General features: G+C 52.6%; 1 protein-coding gene across 1 annotated transcript; it reads left to right on the top strand.

Annotated features, from left to right (window-relative positions):
- The first annotated feature begins 3,098 nt into the window (after nucleotides 1-3,098).
- On the top strand, nucleotides 3,099-8,368 carry ZNF574 (zinc finger protein 574). Its single transcript, XM_016209264.2, has 2 exons — nucleotides 3,099-3,199; nucleotides 5,400-8,368. The coding sequence occupies exon 2, from the start codon at nucleotides 5,420-5,422 to the stop codon at nucleotides 8,108-8,110; it is 2,691 nt and encodes an 896-aa protein (XP_016064750.2). The 5' UTR covers nucleotides 3,099-3,199; nucleotides 5,400-5,419; the 3' UTR covers nucleotides 8,111-8,368.
- The last annotated feature ends 8,143 nt before the right edge of the window (nucleotides 8,369-16,511 follow it).

Here is a 16,511-nt window from a genome sequence, read left to right as displayed (position 1 = left end):
AGGTCACAGAAATGGGGGCAAGGCCCACAAACACCAGGGAACCCACAAAGACAAGGATGCAGACACAAGAGGCCCACTGAAGCAGGAGCAGCCAGCCCATGGAGATAAGGGAGAAGCCCTCAGAAATAGAAATAGCCCCACAGTGGCAAAGGGATGGGTGGTAAGTATGGAAATTCTCCATTACGCACAGAGAAATCCTTGGGACACATGGAGATGAGTGGGTGGGGAGTAGAGGCCCTATATTCTCTAGTCACCTGAAGAGAGACAGTGGGAAAGAGTAGGGAGCTGGAGGGCAAAGCCAACTGAAGTGGGAGACTTCCTCCCCCTCAGGTGGGAGCTGAGCAGGGCAGGGAGAAGGAGGAGAGAAGCAGCGATACAGATCCTGGAGTGGGGGTGGGTGGTGCCCGCCTGGGTGGGGGGTGAAATTTGGGGGGAAGGAACATGACAGTTGGTGCTGAAGGCTGAGTCTGTGACTCACCACCACCCCCAACTGCTCGTGACGGGGAGGAGACACTGACACTCACGTGCAGCACTCCAGCACATGTGACTGCATGCCTCGAGCACACATGTGGCATGTGGCAACTCACACTGGCCTGGCATGGGAAGTCCTCTGCAGCTGGCATGTGCAGCATCCCCAACATACATCTGACACGTACAACTCACCCCAAAGGACCACCAACTTTGTACACACCTCCTCACCCTACGTGGTCAACATCTATGGCCCCCAACACCCATCTTCAGCTGCAGCTAGAACTAAAAGCCCAGACTCAAACCTTCCTCTAGGCCTTTGCTTATGCAGGAACTCCAACATAGAATGCCTGGCCTCTCTAAATTGAATCTGTCCCAGAAGTCCTAATCCCGTGCCACCACCTCTGGGATAACTGATCCAGGCCTTAGCTTACTCCTGAGTCATCTGAAGAGAAGGGACTAGCCAACCCAGATAAGCTGGGAGGTCCAAGCAGGTCAGAGCAGAAATGGGCCTGACAGGCAAAGCTGGCTGGCATTTTCCTTTATACATTTATTATTGATTTTTAGAGAGGTAGCGGAGAGAAACATGGATGCCAGAGCAAAGCATCCATTGGCTGCCTCCTGCATGCACCCTACCGAGGATTGAGCCTGCAACCTGGAGGATGCTCAACCAACTGAGCCACACCAGCCAGGGATGGCTGGCAATTTCAAGTGGGAAGAGGAGGCCTCAACAGGAGTGAGAACCTACCCAGGAACACAGAATTTGTCAAAAGCTGAACCTAGCTTCCAGGCTCTCTGGCTCCCACCCCAAGTTATATCACCCTGAGGGAAAACCCAGATTACCAGCTTTAGGGATCACAGATTCCCACCAACTTCTTTCTTTTACTTCTTGCATTTATCCATTCAATATGCCACTGGGTCCCCACCTGCCAGGCAGTAGAGCCTGGGGGTCATGAGTGTAAACCTTGGAGTCAACTCCTAGGTTGGAATCCTGACTCTGGCTCTTCCTAATTATGGACAAGTTACTTCACTTCTCTGAGCCTCCAGTTTTTTTGTAAAGTGAGAATAATAGTTCCTCCTTTCTAAGATTGTTGAGAGGATTAAACTGAAATGGGACAGGGGCCATTATTCCCCCATTTCACAGATAGGGAAACTGAGGTACAAGGGAGTTGACTTGCCCAAAGCAACAGCTAGGAAGTGGCAGGGCCAAGATTCAATTCAATCCAATCCAAGTAGCCTGTTTTTTTTGTTTGTTTGTTTTTAAATCCTCACCCACAGGTATTTTTCCTATAGCTTTTCAGAGAAAGTGGAAGGGGGGGGTAAGAGAGGAGCATGGATGTGAGAGACGCACATTGATTGGTTGCCTCCCACTCCCGGCAGACTGGGCCCGGGACTGAGCCTGCAACCCACGTACATGCCCTTGGCTGGAATAGAACCAGGGACCCTTCAGTCCAACGCTCCAACCAGTGAGCAAAACGAGCTAAGGCCAAGCAGCCTGTTTTTAATTACATGGGCCCGGTGTTAGGGAGTTTAATCAAGTGGAAAATTAGGACAACCAGGTAGAAACCAATTGTATGACATAGCAAAATTATGACTGAAATGTCACACCTAGGTCTTAGTTTGTGTTTGAGGTTCCCTAGTAACTTTTTGGCCTCTGGAAGGTAAATGGCAGTTCCTCTAAGACTCAGTTATTCATCTGAGAAACGCGGGAGGGCCACACAACACGACACCACGTCAATCTCTTGCAGCTCCCCTTCCTTGGGTGTGCAAGTAGCTCTAGAAACATTTATAACAGTCCTGGCTGGGGCAACTCGCTCCCAAGCCCCCCCCCCCCCCCCCCCCCGCCCGTTTCTTCAAATGAAACTGCCTTTCTCGGCTTTTCCTTTCTCTCCATTTCCCATTTTCTCCTTCAGGTTTTCCTCAATCCCTCAGATTCTCTCTCTTCTTGCTTTTCCCCTGACATTTCTCCTACCCCCTCAAGAGCCCCTCAGTGTTTCTCCTCTTCCTGCACGCTGCCTTTATTCCTCTCTTCCTAACAAAATGAATCTGGAGCCTTGATTTCCCTTTTTCTTCCCTCTCTGTAATTGGTGCTGCAGTTTCCTCTCCTGTTCGCTCTGACTCGTGCTCCTTCACTCTCTCCCTTCGCTCTCCGGAGTTCCTGCCTCAATTCCCCTGCCCGAGCCCTCTGAGTGTCACGTGCCTCAATTTCCCGACTTTGCCCCCCGTCCCCCACGCGACTACCCCCCGTGTCCCCAAGATGGCGCCCGCGGCCTGACTCCGCTGCCTGACGTCATCACGCTGCCCCCTCCTCCTGAGCCGTCTAGCGAAGACGACGGGATGGTGGAGGAGGAGCATCCTCCAGGGGACTTAAGGGGGCGGGCACTATCAACCCGGGACCGGCCGGCGAGGAAACGTCGCTAGAGGATTGGTTGGGTGCTGAAGAGAACTCAGACGCTCCATACTATTGGTCCAGAGCTTGGGGACGTAAGTGCCTATTGGCCGAACAGCAGGGGCTAGACAGGCGATGATTGGGCACGTTTGTACGTCCGCGCGGCGGCCGAAGAGGAAGGTGGGAGGGGCGTTGCTGAGGGTGATTGGGGCGAGAGCGAGGCTACGGAGCAGGCGAGAGGTGACGATTGCGGGAGCTAGAGAGAGCGTAGCTGTAGGGTGGCCGCGCAAGGGAAGCGGCTGCCCGGGCCCGGGCCTGAGGCGTGCGAGACGGCAGAGGCGGGTGAGTGTGGGCGGGCGGGCGCGCGCGCTAAGGGTCGGCCCAGCTGCTCACCCTCCCCTGCGGCCTGCTCTCGCCACCCCGCCTGCGCGCTGAGGGCGGCAGGCGGGGCGCGCGCGCCGGCGGTGAGTGCCAAGCGGCACCAACTGCCAGCCGGGCCTGCGGGCAGCCGAGCGGGGGCCGGGCTGGGGCGGTCGGTGGGGAAGGGGTCTAGAGTCGAGTAATGGAGCTGAGTGAGGAGGGTCGGGCTCGGGTTGAGGCCTGGGAGGGTCCTTTGTGGAAAGGGAGACATTAGAGCTGTCCTCAGAGGGTCTCCAGGGCTTCAGGGGATTTCGGAGCAACGGGCTTGGCCGTAGGACCGTCCAGAACCGAAAGGGGGTGGACGGTTAGAGGTCACTTGGGTGCCGGGGGAAGTTTAGGACGTGAGAAAGGAGACAATTAAGTTAATATAAAGAGAAGGTTGAGTTATACTTCGAAAAATTAGGCCAGTGAGAAGGGTCTTGACCTAAAAAGATATTAGGAAACAGACATTCCCAGAGGGCAGATTTAGAGCTGAGGAAGAGGTCCAGGTGTGAAGAGGAATTAAACCAAAGTGAAGTGGGGTTGGATACCCTTGGGATGTGTTGAAAGGGGTCTCTGTGCAAAGAAGAGTTATTACTTGAAAAGGGTGTCTGGGTGCCTCTAGAATAGGTTGGATGGAGGTAGTCCTTTGGAAAAGTATAGGGAATTAGGTCAAGGTGAAGAGTGGGAATTGGGTGTTCTTGGAGGGGTTTGGGGTGGTGAGAGAGATCTGTGTTGGGCATCTGGGTATTACTGGGATGAGAATGATGTGTTAGGTTGATAAGTAGTTGGGGGTCTTGGTTTCCGCAGAATACATAATAGGCTGGTGAAAGAGTTCAGATGTGAGGAAGAGGGATCTGGCTGTGCTGGGGGGGCGGGGGGATTCTGCATAAGAGGAGGAGGATCTGGGTATCCCTAAAGGGGATTTGGGCAGTGGGAGGGTCTATATGTGAAGGGGTTCAAGCTATTGTGAAGGGTAGTGTGGATATCCCTGAATTAGGTTAGTGTGCGTGCCGGATCTTTTAGCAAAGAAGGAGAATTAAGTTGATATGAAGAGGAGGTCTGAGCATCCTAGAATGGGTTAAGGTGGGAGGGGGTCTTTTTGCAAAGAAAAAGTAAGATTAATACAATAATGAAGGGGAGTCTAGGAATCCCTGAATAGGTTAGGGTGGTTGTAAATGAAAAGGGGTTTTAATCAACGCGAATAGGAGATTTGGGTATCCCAGAGAGAAATTAGAATTGTAGATGAAGTCTCAATGCAAAAAAAAAAAAAAAAAGGTGGTTGATGTGAAGAGTATCTGGGTACCCTGGAGACACAAGTTAGGGTGATGGGAAGGGTCTAGGTATAAAGAATGAGTTAGGTATTTGTGAAGATGGATCTGGATATTCTGGATAAGGGGTAAGGGTTGTAGGAGAGGGCCTTTATTTGAAGAGGAGGACGTGGGTATCTTGGGGAAGTGGTCAAGTGGGAAAGTCTAGGTGTGGAGGTGGATTAGGCCAATGTGAGAAAAGTTAACTGGAGGAAGGGATAGTTTGATGTGAAGCTCCTGGACGCCAGAGGGAGGGAGAGATTGTGGATAGGAAGGGTTGTGTGTATAGGAGAGGAGTTGCACAATGTAAGGGTGCTTAAAGGTGTGGGACATTGGGCAATTTGAGTGATTTAGGTGTAAAAAGAGGTTGAGTGTCTGGGGGAGGGAGCAGAGGAGCAAGGCTGGAAGAAGTAGGTGGACTTCCCCTGGGTGCCTGGGAATGGGAATGGGATGGTTGGTAGGGAGAGGAATCAGTGGAAGGAAGTCTGAGTGGAGAGGACATGGGTTTCTGTGTGATGGGTGGGGCCTTGGGCCAGCTGTGAGGCAGGTTAGAAGGATCTGGTGGGTGGAGTTTGATTCCACTGGATTCAGAGGTGAGACTTGGGTAGATTCACCAGGAAGAGCCAGCTGGGAAGATTTTGTGCTTGGTGCTCTTATGAGTTTGGGGAGAGGAAAGATTGTTAGGAAGGCAGGTAGGAGTGGAAAAATGGAAGCAAGAAGTCAGAAGGGGATATAGATCTAGGTGGAGGGATGGTAAAGGGAAAGAATCATTCCTGAGGACTGAGGAAGCAATCGCTTAGTTGTGATTTGCCCCCAAATCTCCCCTTTCCCAGCCCAGGGCCTTGCTGCCGCCATGACTGAGGAGTCAGAGGAGACAGTCCTGTACATTGAGCATCGCTTTGTCTGCTCTGAGTGCAACCAGCTCTATGGATCCCTGGAGGAGGTGCTCATGCACCAGAACTCCCACGTGCCCCAGCAGCACTTTGAGCTGGTGGGCGTGGCTGAGCCTGGAGTCACTGTGGCCACGGAGGCAGCTTCTGGCACAGGCCTCTATCAGACTGTAGTACAGGAGAGCCAGTATCAGTGCCTGGAGTGTGGGCAGCTGCTTATGTCACCTAGCCAGCTCCTGGAGCACCAGGAACTGCATCTAAAAATGATGGCACCTCAGGAGGCAGTGCCAGCTGAATCGCCACCCAAGGTGCCTCCCCTGAGCTCCAGTACCATCCACTATGAGTGTGTTGATTGCAAGGCTCTCTTTGCCAGCCAAGAGCTCTGGCTGAACCACCGGCAGACGCATCTCCGGGCCACTCCCACCAAGCCTTCAGCCCCAGTTGTCCTGGGGTCCCCAGTTGTCCTGGGGTCCCCCATGGGCCAGGCCCGTGTGGCCGTGGAGCACTCATACCGCAAAGCAGAAGAAGGTGGGGAAGGGGCAGCTGTCCCCTCTGCTGCTGCCACCACTACTGAGGTGGTGACTGAGGTGGAGCTGCTCCTCTACAAGTGCTCTGAGTGCTCCCAGCTCTTCCAGCTGCCAGCTGACTTTCTGGAGCACCAGGCCACCCACTTCCCTGCTCCTGCCCTAGAGTCTGAGGAGCCTGCCTTGCAGCAGGAGACCCTGACCCCAACACCTGCAGAGGTGCCTGTGACTCAGCCTGATCCCCTGCCATCCTCTGACCACAGTTATGAGTTGCGCAATGGTGAAGCCATTGGGCGCGATCGCCGGGGGCGGAAGGCCCGGAGGAACAACAGTGGAGAGCCAGGCGGGGCAGCTACCCAGGAGCTCTTTTGCTCTGCCTGTGATCAGCTCTTCCTCTCACCTCACCAGCTACAGCAGCACCTGCGGAGTCACCGGGAGGGTGTCTTTAAGTGCCCCCTGTGCAGTCGTGTCTTCCCTAGCCCTTCCAGTCTGGACCAACACCTTGGAGACCACAGTAGTGAGTCTCACTTCCTGTGTGTGGACTGTGGCCTAGCCTTTGGGACAGAGGCCCTCCTCCTGGCCCACCGGCGAGCCCACACCCCAAATCCTCTGCATTCATGTCCATGTGGGAAGAACTTTGTCAACCTCACCAAGTTCCTTTATCACCGGCGTACCCATGGGGTGGGAGGTGTCCCTCTACCCACAACACCAGTCCCACCAGAGGAGCCTGTCATTGGTTTCCCTGAGCCAGCTCCAGCAGAGACTGGAGAGCCAGAGGCCCCAGAGCCCCCAGTGTCCGAGGAAAGTTCAGCAGAACCTGCTGCCCCAGGCACCTACCGCTGCCTCCTATGCAGCCGTGAATTTGGCAAGGCATTACAGCTCACCCGGCACCAGCGTTTTGTGCACCGGCTAGAACGGCGCCATAAATGTGGCATTTGTGGCAAGATGTTCAAGAAGAAGTCCCATGTGCGAAACCATCTGCGCACACACACGGGTGAACGGCCCTTCCCCTGTCCAGACTGCTCTAAGCCCTTCAATTCGCCTGCAAACCTGGCCCGCCACCGGCTCACGCACACAGGGGAGCGGCCCTACCGGTGTGGGGATTGTGGCAAAGCTTTCACCCAAAGCTCCACACTGAGGCAGCACCGCCTGGTGCATGCCCAGCATTTCCCCTACCGCTGCCAGGAGTGCGGAGTGCGTTTTCACCGCCCCTACCGCTTGCTCATGCACCGCTACCACCACACTGGCGAGTACCCCTACAAATGTCGTGAGTGCCCCCGCTCCTTCTTGCTGCGCCGGCTACTGGAGGTACACCAGCTTGTGGCCCACGCTGGGCGCCAGCCCCACCGCTGCCCATCCTGTGGTGCTGCCTTCCCTTCCTCACTGCGTCTCCGTGAGCACCGCTGTGCAGCTGCTGCTGCCCAGGGCCCACGGCGTTTTGAGTGTGGTACCTGTGGCAAGAAAGTGGGCTCAGCTGCTCGGCTGCAGGCACATGAGGCGGCCCATGCAGCTGCTGGGCCTGGAGAAGTCCTGGCTAAGGAGCCCCCAGCCCCACGGGCCCCACGGGCCACTCGCACACCAGTTGCCCCCCCAACGGCCCTTGCAGGCACTGCTGCTGCAGCCCCTGCAGCCCCTACCCGACGCCGGGGCTTGGAGTGCAGCGAGTGCAAGAAGCTGTTTAGCACAGAGACGTCACTGCAGGTGCACCGGCGCATCCACACAGGTGAGCGGCCATACCCGTGTCCAGACTGTGGCAAGGCCTTCCGTCAGAGTACCCACCTGAAGGACCACCGGCGCCTGCACACAGGTGAGCGGCCCTTTGCCTGTGAGGTGTGTGGCAAGGCCTTTGCCATCTCCATGCGCTTGGCAGAACATCGCCGCATTCACACGGGTGAACGGCCCTACTCCTGCCCCGACTGTGGCAAGAGCTACCGCTCTTTCTCCAACCTATGGAAACACCGCAAGACCCACCAGCAGCAGCATCAGGCAGCTGTGCGGCAGCAGCTGGCAGAGGCAGAGGCTGCTGTTGGCCTGGCAGTGATGGAGACTGCAGTGGAGGCGCTACCCCTTGTGGAGGCCATTGAGATCTACCCTCTGGCTGAGGCTGAGGGGGTCCAGATCAGTGGCTGACCCTGCCTGTTTCCCTCTTCAGCAGTGCCATGCCCTGTTGCTGAAGAACCCCCTCCAGCATCCCCTTAAATTTCTGTACATACAGTGCTCCTTCCTCCACCTTCCCCTACCGCTATGTAAGTTCTGTAACTGGACCTATTTTGTTCTGAGGGGTGTTTTGGGGTCTCTGAAATGCAAAAGGGTGCCCCTCACCCTTCTACCTGTTAGCACTGGTGGTCCCAAAGTGAAATAGTCAATAAAGACTGAGTTGGACATTTATGTGCTTTTGGCTAGCCTGGCTGTGTGTAGTGGAATTTGGGAGCCATGAGCCCTGGTACTTTTCATGGCCTCGTTCCCAGCATCTAGAACAGGGCCTGACAAGTAGTAGGAGCTTGGTAAATATTTGCTATATTGAAGACCTGAATTCCAAGGCTATGGCATCTGGGGAGCAGAGATTTCACTCTGGTTCTAAATGGAGGCAGCATGGCTCACTTGCCACTAGAGGTCCCCACAGTTTCATAGAAAAGCCTAAAAGCTGTTAATACTGGTGGTGGGAATATTTGGGGAAATCAGATTCTCCTCACCACTACTATCCCCCACTTCCTGGCCTGATGTAAGTCGGCTCTCTGAGGGCCAACTGGTTTTCCCACTGTGGATCCCTGAAGGCACATTCAGGTCTGGAAAAAGCATGATCTCCATGGCAGTAGAGGAGGGTGGCTCCTGGGACTAGACCCAGCTGTGGAGTTGATTCTAAGGGTTGACTGGGGGAGGAAGCTTCATAAGAGGAGGTGCCTTGATACCCACCTGGAGTTGGTCTTTGGCTCAGCTAATAGATGTTTGTTGGGAGAGGGGTGGTTCGTGTGGCTGACATGTTTGCATGTCTAGTTTGTCTCAAATACTTTCCTACATTTTTGGAATACTTTTTTTAATCCTCTCCTGAGGATATGTTTTTATTGATTTCAAAGAGAGAAGAAGGAAGGGAAACATCAGTTGCCTTCCATATGTGCCTGACTAGGGATCAAACCCGCAGCCTAGGCATGTGCCCTGACGGGATTGAACTCTCAACCTTTTGTTGTACAGGGCGATGCTCCAACCAGCTGAGCCACACTGGCCAGTGCCATTTGGAGTAATTGTCAAACTGATCCTGCGAGGAGAACATTATGCAGGGAAGGAATCCAAAGTCAAAAGCAGTGAGGTGATTTGCCCAAGGTCATTTAACCCAGATAGGGCAGAGCTTGAACTTAAGCTTAATTTCATTTGGTTTAATCACCCATATGCTTTACACTCTGCTGCCTTCTGCATAGTTGGGCAGTGAGGGTGGGCAAATGAGATGGTGAGTGTGTGACTGTTGGGAATGCTCAGTTGCTGTGGTAGTCTTGCGTCATAAGAGGCACACCCCAAGGAAAACAAGCCGCCCCCCCCCCCCAAAGATTACTCCAGTCGTTTTGTTAGAATTCTTATGGAACACTAATAAATGAGAAGTAAAAGGGAAATTGTCATTCTCTGCTGCCCACTTGGGCCACCACATTTCTCTGGACTCCCTTCAGCACTTCTGTTGCCCTCTGGACACTGGGGCTCTAACACAGACTGGGTTAGCCTGTTACTCAGGTAAGAAAATGAGGGCTGAGAGATGGAAGAGATGGAAGAAACCAAGGCCACACAAGTGGTGGGGCCAGGCTAGAAACAAGGCCTCCTAACACTGTTAATAGATTTTGCTACATTATGCTTATTTTAGTCATTTTAGAAAAGAAAAAGCACTCACCCATTTGGTATCTTGATATCTCCTGATGAAGAGCAAGTTATCTGTTAAGCAGTTTCGACCAGAGTGTGTTGATCCTAGACACCTTCTTTCAGTAACCTTATACCCTGCAGAAAGGACTCAGCCAAGTTAGCCCAGCATACCAGACAGCCCCCAACCCCCCACCTTAATTACCATGTAAAGATTTGTCCTCAGACTACCTCCTCACAAAGAGCTGTAACATCCTATCCTAACAGTCATATCAAATCAGTACTTAGAACAATTGGAAGATACGCTTGTAAAACCAGCTAAACATCAGGCTGAAAACCTCAAGGTGTTATTTGACCCCAAGATAAAGATGCTTTCAGTAGAGAAGAAAGGCTCTGTGACAGTGGGGTCACCACCCTTCCTCTATTGTTCTTTTTTAGAGCCTCTAAAAGGAAATTTGGGGCTCCCACCCTGAGAAAAATTTATATGTGCAAACAGGTTTATGAACAAGACTCATTCACCATCACCCTGCTGAAATTTTCACAGTTCTCAATTTAACCACTGTCAAAAAAGATGGCACTAAATGCTTGTTGGAAGCTGGAGTTCGAGTTGGACAGGCAAAGGTTCTTGAATGTTAATGTGTGTTAGGCCATTCCCCCAGGGCTTTGGATCCAGCAAGTTTGTGTGGATGAAACCCTGGAGTCTACATTTTGAACACACGAGTTCGGATGCAGGCGACTTGCAGACCCCTCTAAGAGCTTTGCATTGCCAATTTATACTTGGATATGGAAGCTGCTTAAGAGTTGTCAAAGGGACAGAACAGTGGTCCTCTAGTGCCCAATGTGTTTTTGATAGGAGTCCCAAGTATGACTGTACAGGAGAGGGCCTGTGGAGTGGTTGGGCACATTCAGAGGGCTACAGGTAGATGCTAGTTCAGCTCCAGAGTGCTCTCAGGTGTGGCGTCTGTGCTTGTCACAGGATGACCTGAGCGACAACTTTTGGGTCTTTCTGGTTCTGACTACACCACCTGTGAAGCTGCTGTTCCTTTCAAATGACCTAGCATGGGCACAAAATTTGAGAGTATGTTGCTCTGAAAAAGAAGGGTATGTACCTTGTTTCACCAGACAACTTCAAAATCAACTCAGTTTTTAAAGGGTTTTGTTAGTCCTCTGGGGATGTAAATGGAGTACTGGTTTCCTGGCTTTTTGTGGTTCTCATTTATTGAAGACCGTGTGCCCAAGATTTGCATCATTTAATTCTTGCAACCCCAGGGTAGGTATTGTCCCTGTTACAGATGAGGACATTGATGCTCACTTTTCTATAAAATGGCAGAACTGAGATTTGAATTCAGGAATTTGAATTCATCCTAAGCTCTGAACCTTGGTTTTCTGATTAGCAAAAACAAAAAAAATGCTTGGGCCTTCTTTTTTTAAAATTCTCATCTGAGGATACGCTTTTCATTGATATGTAGAGGAAGGGAGAGGGGAGGGAGTAGAAAACATCAATATCATCATCCACAGGTTGCCTCCAGTAAGGGCCCTACTGGAGATTGAACCCACAACCTGGGTATGTGCCCTGGCCGGGAATTGAACCTTTCTACCTTTTGGGGGACAGTGCTCCAGGCAACTGAACCACACAGACCAGGGCTCAGGCCTTACTTCTGAGTGAAACCTTCCCCTCCCCAGCACACACATACCCTGATTTTTCCCCCCACCACCCTTCCCAGGACAGAGAGGAGACCAAGGGAGAGCAGACAGCATTTCTCTCTGTACAGTTTTTAATTTTTTATTTTTTGATGTTGTTCAGATGAATGACACACTCAAGTTACAAAAATGGGGCCTTAAAAGAAGCACATTGTACAATGAACAAGCAGATTGGAGTTAAGAACACTGAAACGCTAACCCGCTACCACGAGAAGAGACAGGAAGGGGGTGCAGGATGGGAAGGGAGGGCCTACCAACACAGGGGTCAGACAGAACTGAAAGGGGGGGCTAACTTGGTGAGGATGGAGAACAAGGTCTCCAGGGCCCAGTCAATTTCTGGATGCTGCTGCTTGGTCTCCCATGCCCACTAGCTGCCACCTCCTCCCATCCCCATTCCAACCTGGTCGTTCTAGTGAGTAGGTGAGAGACACCCACCCAGCAAGGGCTGAGCCAATCAGAGTTTTACATGGTGGGGGGGTCATCTTGCCCTAGCGCAGCCTACGATTTGGGAGGTGATGGTGGCAGCAGTGGAATAAGAAGCCGGGAAGGAGCCAGCAGAGAGGAGTTGGTAAAAGATCAGGCCCCTGTTTTTCCCCAAAGACTCCTTGCCCCTTCCCTACCCCACCATGGTCAAAGGCCTTCTCTACAAGTTGTTGAGAGAGGCCCCCAGTCACCCTGCAGTTATATAAATAAATAAATACTGAGCCCCTGGGCTTGGAGGACAGGCTGGGGGGGGGGGGCAGCAGGGATAGAGGAAAGGGGACAGGAGAGGAAGGGGGAGGCAGAGAGGAGGGGTCACAGACATAGTAAATAGTTGTCTCCGTCCCAGCAACACTTCTGTCTGGATTTTTCTCTCCTTTTTGTGTTTAACAAGGAGCTAACATCTCAAGGACAAATACTTAAAAATATACATTATTTTTTCTTTTTCTTTTGTTTCGCCTTTGTCATCGTCATCTTGCTTTGGAGACTGCTGAGGTCAAAGTTCAAACCGCACGAAGGAACTACGGCTTGTTTTGTGTATTTTTTTTAATTTTTATTTTTAAATTTTTTTCACTTTTTTTTCCAACGTATAAAAAGGTAGCGGAGTTGTCTGTGGGTTTTTTTTTTTTTTTAATGGTTAAATCTTTGGTTTGTTTCTTTTTTCTCTTGGAGGCCTTTATCTCTCGCACTTGCCTTTCCCACTCAGGCCAGTGGGGGCCCGCGTGTCTCAGTCTTGCTCAGTCTGTCTCACTCTCTCTCTCACTCAGTTCCCCTTACCCTAGGCTAAATGGGAGAGAGGCACCCAGGGTCTAGGTGGGTGAGGAAATCTAGTCATGTCAGGAGGTCACCCTGTACATGGCTTGGGTGTGGAGCTTGGAGACCCTCTCTCTTGGCCCTCCCCAGGGAGATGTGTGGGAAACTCATATCCTTCCCCTTCCTTCTGATCTTAACCCCAACTCATACAGGGGCCTGGGTTCCCCATCTCCACCCACCCCCCCTTATACCCCCACCCTTCCCTCCCAGAAGAGAACAGAGACAGGTGTTTTAGTTACTGGCATTTTTCTTTTTTTTTTTTTGGCACAATTAAAAGGCCCACCGTTAGGGTAGACCCAGTCTCTGTCCCTCCCTCAAGCAGGAGGTCATGGCTGGGGAGAAGAGAAATTCAGAGGGCTCCCCCTGCCCCATTTCTCCAATCCATTCATCTTCCTCTCCAGCCCAGGCCCCTGGCCCCTCACCTCAGACATCTCACCTAGCCCAGAGCCTGGCCTAGGGTCTCCCTCCCCAGCCCCCATATAATGTTCCCCAACCCCCCAACTCTCTCGCTCACACACAGACACACGGACACAGGCTCTGTACAGACCACAAAATAAAAACGATGAGATAGTTTTGTTTCCCGGAGTCGAGACGGGGGGGACTGGAGTGGAAGGGGCAAGAGGGGGGTGGGGGGCATGAATTCCCCCATCACCTTCCCAACCCTGGCTCCCTCCTGCCCCCCAGCCCCTTGCCCTGGCTGGCCCCCAGCCAACGATATTTGGTTTCCTTTTTTTAACATTAAAGTTCTATGAGGTATTTGGTGCCTTATCTCGAGTCCTCGGGGGAGGGGGGCCCAGGGGGGAGACCTGGGGCACACTTGCCCCTCCCTCCCTCCCACCCCCTTCCCAATATTTGGTTTCACAGCTGTAGTTAAAGCTTGGGATTTGGTTATTTTTTCCCCCTCCCAGGAATTTTCTTTTATTCTTGTTTTTCTTTTCCCAGTTATAGGGGTTGTATGGGGAGGGTCCCCACCACCCCCGGGCTGCATGGGGGTCCCTCCACCAGTGTCAGGGCATAGGCCCTATCCCTGCCCCCTACTTCCTCCTCTGCTGTCTGCCTCACTCCCCCCACACTGGGAAGGGGGTGAGGTCCCAGGTGGCAGGACTAGATGGGGAGGAAGCAGGATGAAGTGGGTGGTGGTGAGTCCTGGAATTTTTTTCTTTTTTTCCCCATTTTTTTTTTTTCTTTTTTTTTTGGTCTAGAATCATAGTTTGTTTGTTTTTGAGTCATCTCCACCATGCCTTCCATGCTGCCTGTGTTCTCGGAGGGGTTTTTGGTTGTAATTCCTTTAACTTTGCTCTGCTCAAATGTCCTTACTGTCTGTTCAGGAGCCCTTGGCCCCCCTCTCCACCCTCAGGCTGGGGCCCAGGCCCTCTCAATAGTCTCTTCTCTTCAGGAAATAAAAATGGACAAACTCAGAGGTAGGGTGAGGGCAGGGAGTCAGTTCAGCGGAGCTGAGATGCTTACATTCCGGCGAGGGTGGGCCGATGGCACGCCAGGCCCCATCATGGGTGCCAGGGTCAGAGGGGCGGCCACTCCGCTGCTGCCCAGACAAGGCATCCCAGACCCCGGCAAGAGCCGAGTCTCTGCTGCCTCCGTGGCCCAGCCCAACAGTTTCATTTCCCGGGTGGGAGAAGGGAGACGAGAAAAAGAACGCTGAGGCCTCGGGGCCCAGGGTGGCATCCGAGGCTGTGTCTGCCTCTCTTCGGAGTGTCCAGCAGCACTGTCTCCTGGGGTCCCCCCTCTGCTCTGCTCTGCTCTGCCCGGCGAGGGGCGGGGCCACTCTGATTTCCATGGCTCTCGTCCTTCACAGCAACACTTTGGTTTGAGGAGAGACACAGAAAGAACGAGATTGAGAGAGGTGAGAGAAGGAAGGAAGAGGGAGAGAGACAGAGGGGAGCAGAGAGAAAGGACACAGAGGAGAGGGGACAGATGGAATAGAGAAAGAAATCAAAGGAGGGATCAAACCACCCGAAAGTTTGTTAGTTTTCCTTCGTCCATTCTTTTTGTCTTCTTACTCCTTTTTTCCTGTTTTGTTTTTAAAGCTTTTTCAGTTGATTGGGGTGGGGCAGGGAGCATGGGGCTCTTTCCCCCAGTCCCTGACACCCTCTCTCAGCCCTGCCCACCCGCCTCCATCCTCCCTGGCTGAGGAACAGGCCCTGCCCCAGCCGCCCACCTCCGGCTTTCCCGAAGACAACGTCCATGAGGTATTTGTGAAGAGAAAGAAGCATCCGTCCTTCCATCCGCCTTGGGGACCAAGGGCCTGGACCACTGGGGCAGGGCTTGGCTCCACCTCGCGGCTCCTTCTTATACTTGAAGAGTCCTTGTCTTCTTTCCCTTAAATATATATATATATAAATTCTTTTTTCTAGTTTTAATTTATTGTTTGTTTGGTTTTTTGTTTTTGTTTTTGGTTCAAAACTTTGTTGGCCTCCACAATAGCAGGAGGGCAAAGTGGCTCCCAGCGGCAGCTCTCCTCTGTCCGTCATCGAGATGAGCCCAGGGCTGAGCAAACACAGGGTCCAGCCAAGACTAGAGGGAGGTCTCATGGGAGCAGTGGCCACCACAGTGCCCTCTCAGATGGGGACCACAGGTCATGGCACTGTCTCCCCGCCACATGGACCCTGATGGGGATGCCATCTCGAGGAACCCCACCACTGGGGTGCGTGTGTGTCTGCATGTGTGGGAGGGGAGGAAGAGGCATCGGCCAGTATCAGAGGGGCACGGGGTGGGGGGCATGAAGTGAGTTCTCTTTTTGGTTTCTGGTCAATGTCAAAGAACGTGAAGGATTCCACGGATAGGCACTGGAATATGAATTTTTTTTTCAGGGAAACTGACAGACAAGGATGGAAAAAAAGACAACTCGGATGCCCTCTTGCCTGCAACTTCCACCTTCCCATGGGCTGGGTAGGGGGGAGGTCCCAGAGCAGAGGAGGGTGACCGGGTGTGGGGGGACATGTGAGAGCTAGAACTTAGCAAAAAAACGGCCTAGCCCACCCTTCAAAGGGAAAAGGGGCAAGTACAGGGGTGAAAAGTCATCTCAGGCCTTCCCCTGCACTCTCCCCTGGCTGGGGGCGGGGGGCGGGGGGGAGGGGTTAAAGCGAGACCCCCTGCCTGGATGGGGAGAGCTGGGGGTTGGGGGGGGACACATGGTAGGGACACATTCTGTTGAGCTCAACGCTAAAAATTCTGTACATCCTTTGGATGAAGCTACTGAATATTTGGTGTAAGGTTGTTCAGGCCCTTTCTCTTTCACCTTCTGGAAAAGAACATTTGGGGGTGGTTCTGAGCCCACCCCTCTGCCCCAGGCTGTGCCGTCTTCACTGGCCCAGGGCTGGGGGCTGGGACTGGGAGGCTGGCGAGTTCTCTTTTTCCTTCTTTGGCTCCCAGTGGGGGAGGCAAAGTTGCAGGTGAGCCCCCCAGCCTGGGGCTCAGGGTGAGGTCCGCCCTGCGAGGTCTCTCGGCCCCTGGCTGGGGGTTCTTATTTGGTGTCCTAGCTGTGAGGGTGAGCACACTGAGGTCTGGCTTGCAACTGGTTTTTGGTTTGTTTGGTTTTGGGGAGTTTTTGGTTTTTTTGTTTGTTTTCATCTCTGGTTCCTTTGGGGCAGCTGGTTTCTGTTGTGATTATTTTTGGTTTTCTTTTTTGTTGGTTTCTCTTCTTTCTTTCTTTCTTTTTTTTTGGTTGTTTGATGTTTTTGGT

The sequence above is a fragment of the Miniopterus natalensis genome, chromosome 18, assembly GCF_054644295.1.
Source record: "Miniopterus natalensis isolate mMinNat1 chromosome 18, mMinNat1.hap1, whole genome shotgun sequence".
Taxonomy (NCBI): domain Eukaryota; kingdom Metazoa; phylum Chordata; class Mammalia; order Chiroptera; family Miniopteridae; genus Miniopterus; species Miniopterus natalensis.
This window is presented reverse-complemented; position numbering and strand designations above follow the sequence as displayed.

Coding starts and splice junctions, on each gene's coding strand:
- ZNF574 (XM_016209264.2), top strand. CDS start 5,420: ATGACTGAGGAGTCAGAGGAGACAGTCCTGTACATTGAGCATCGCTTT.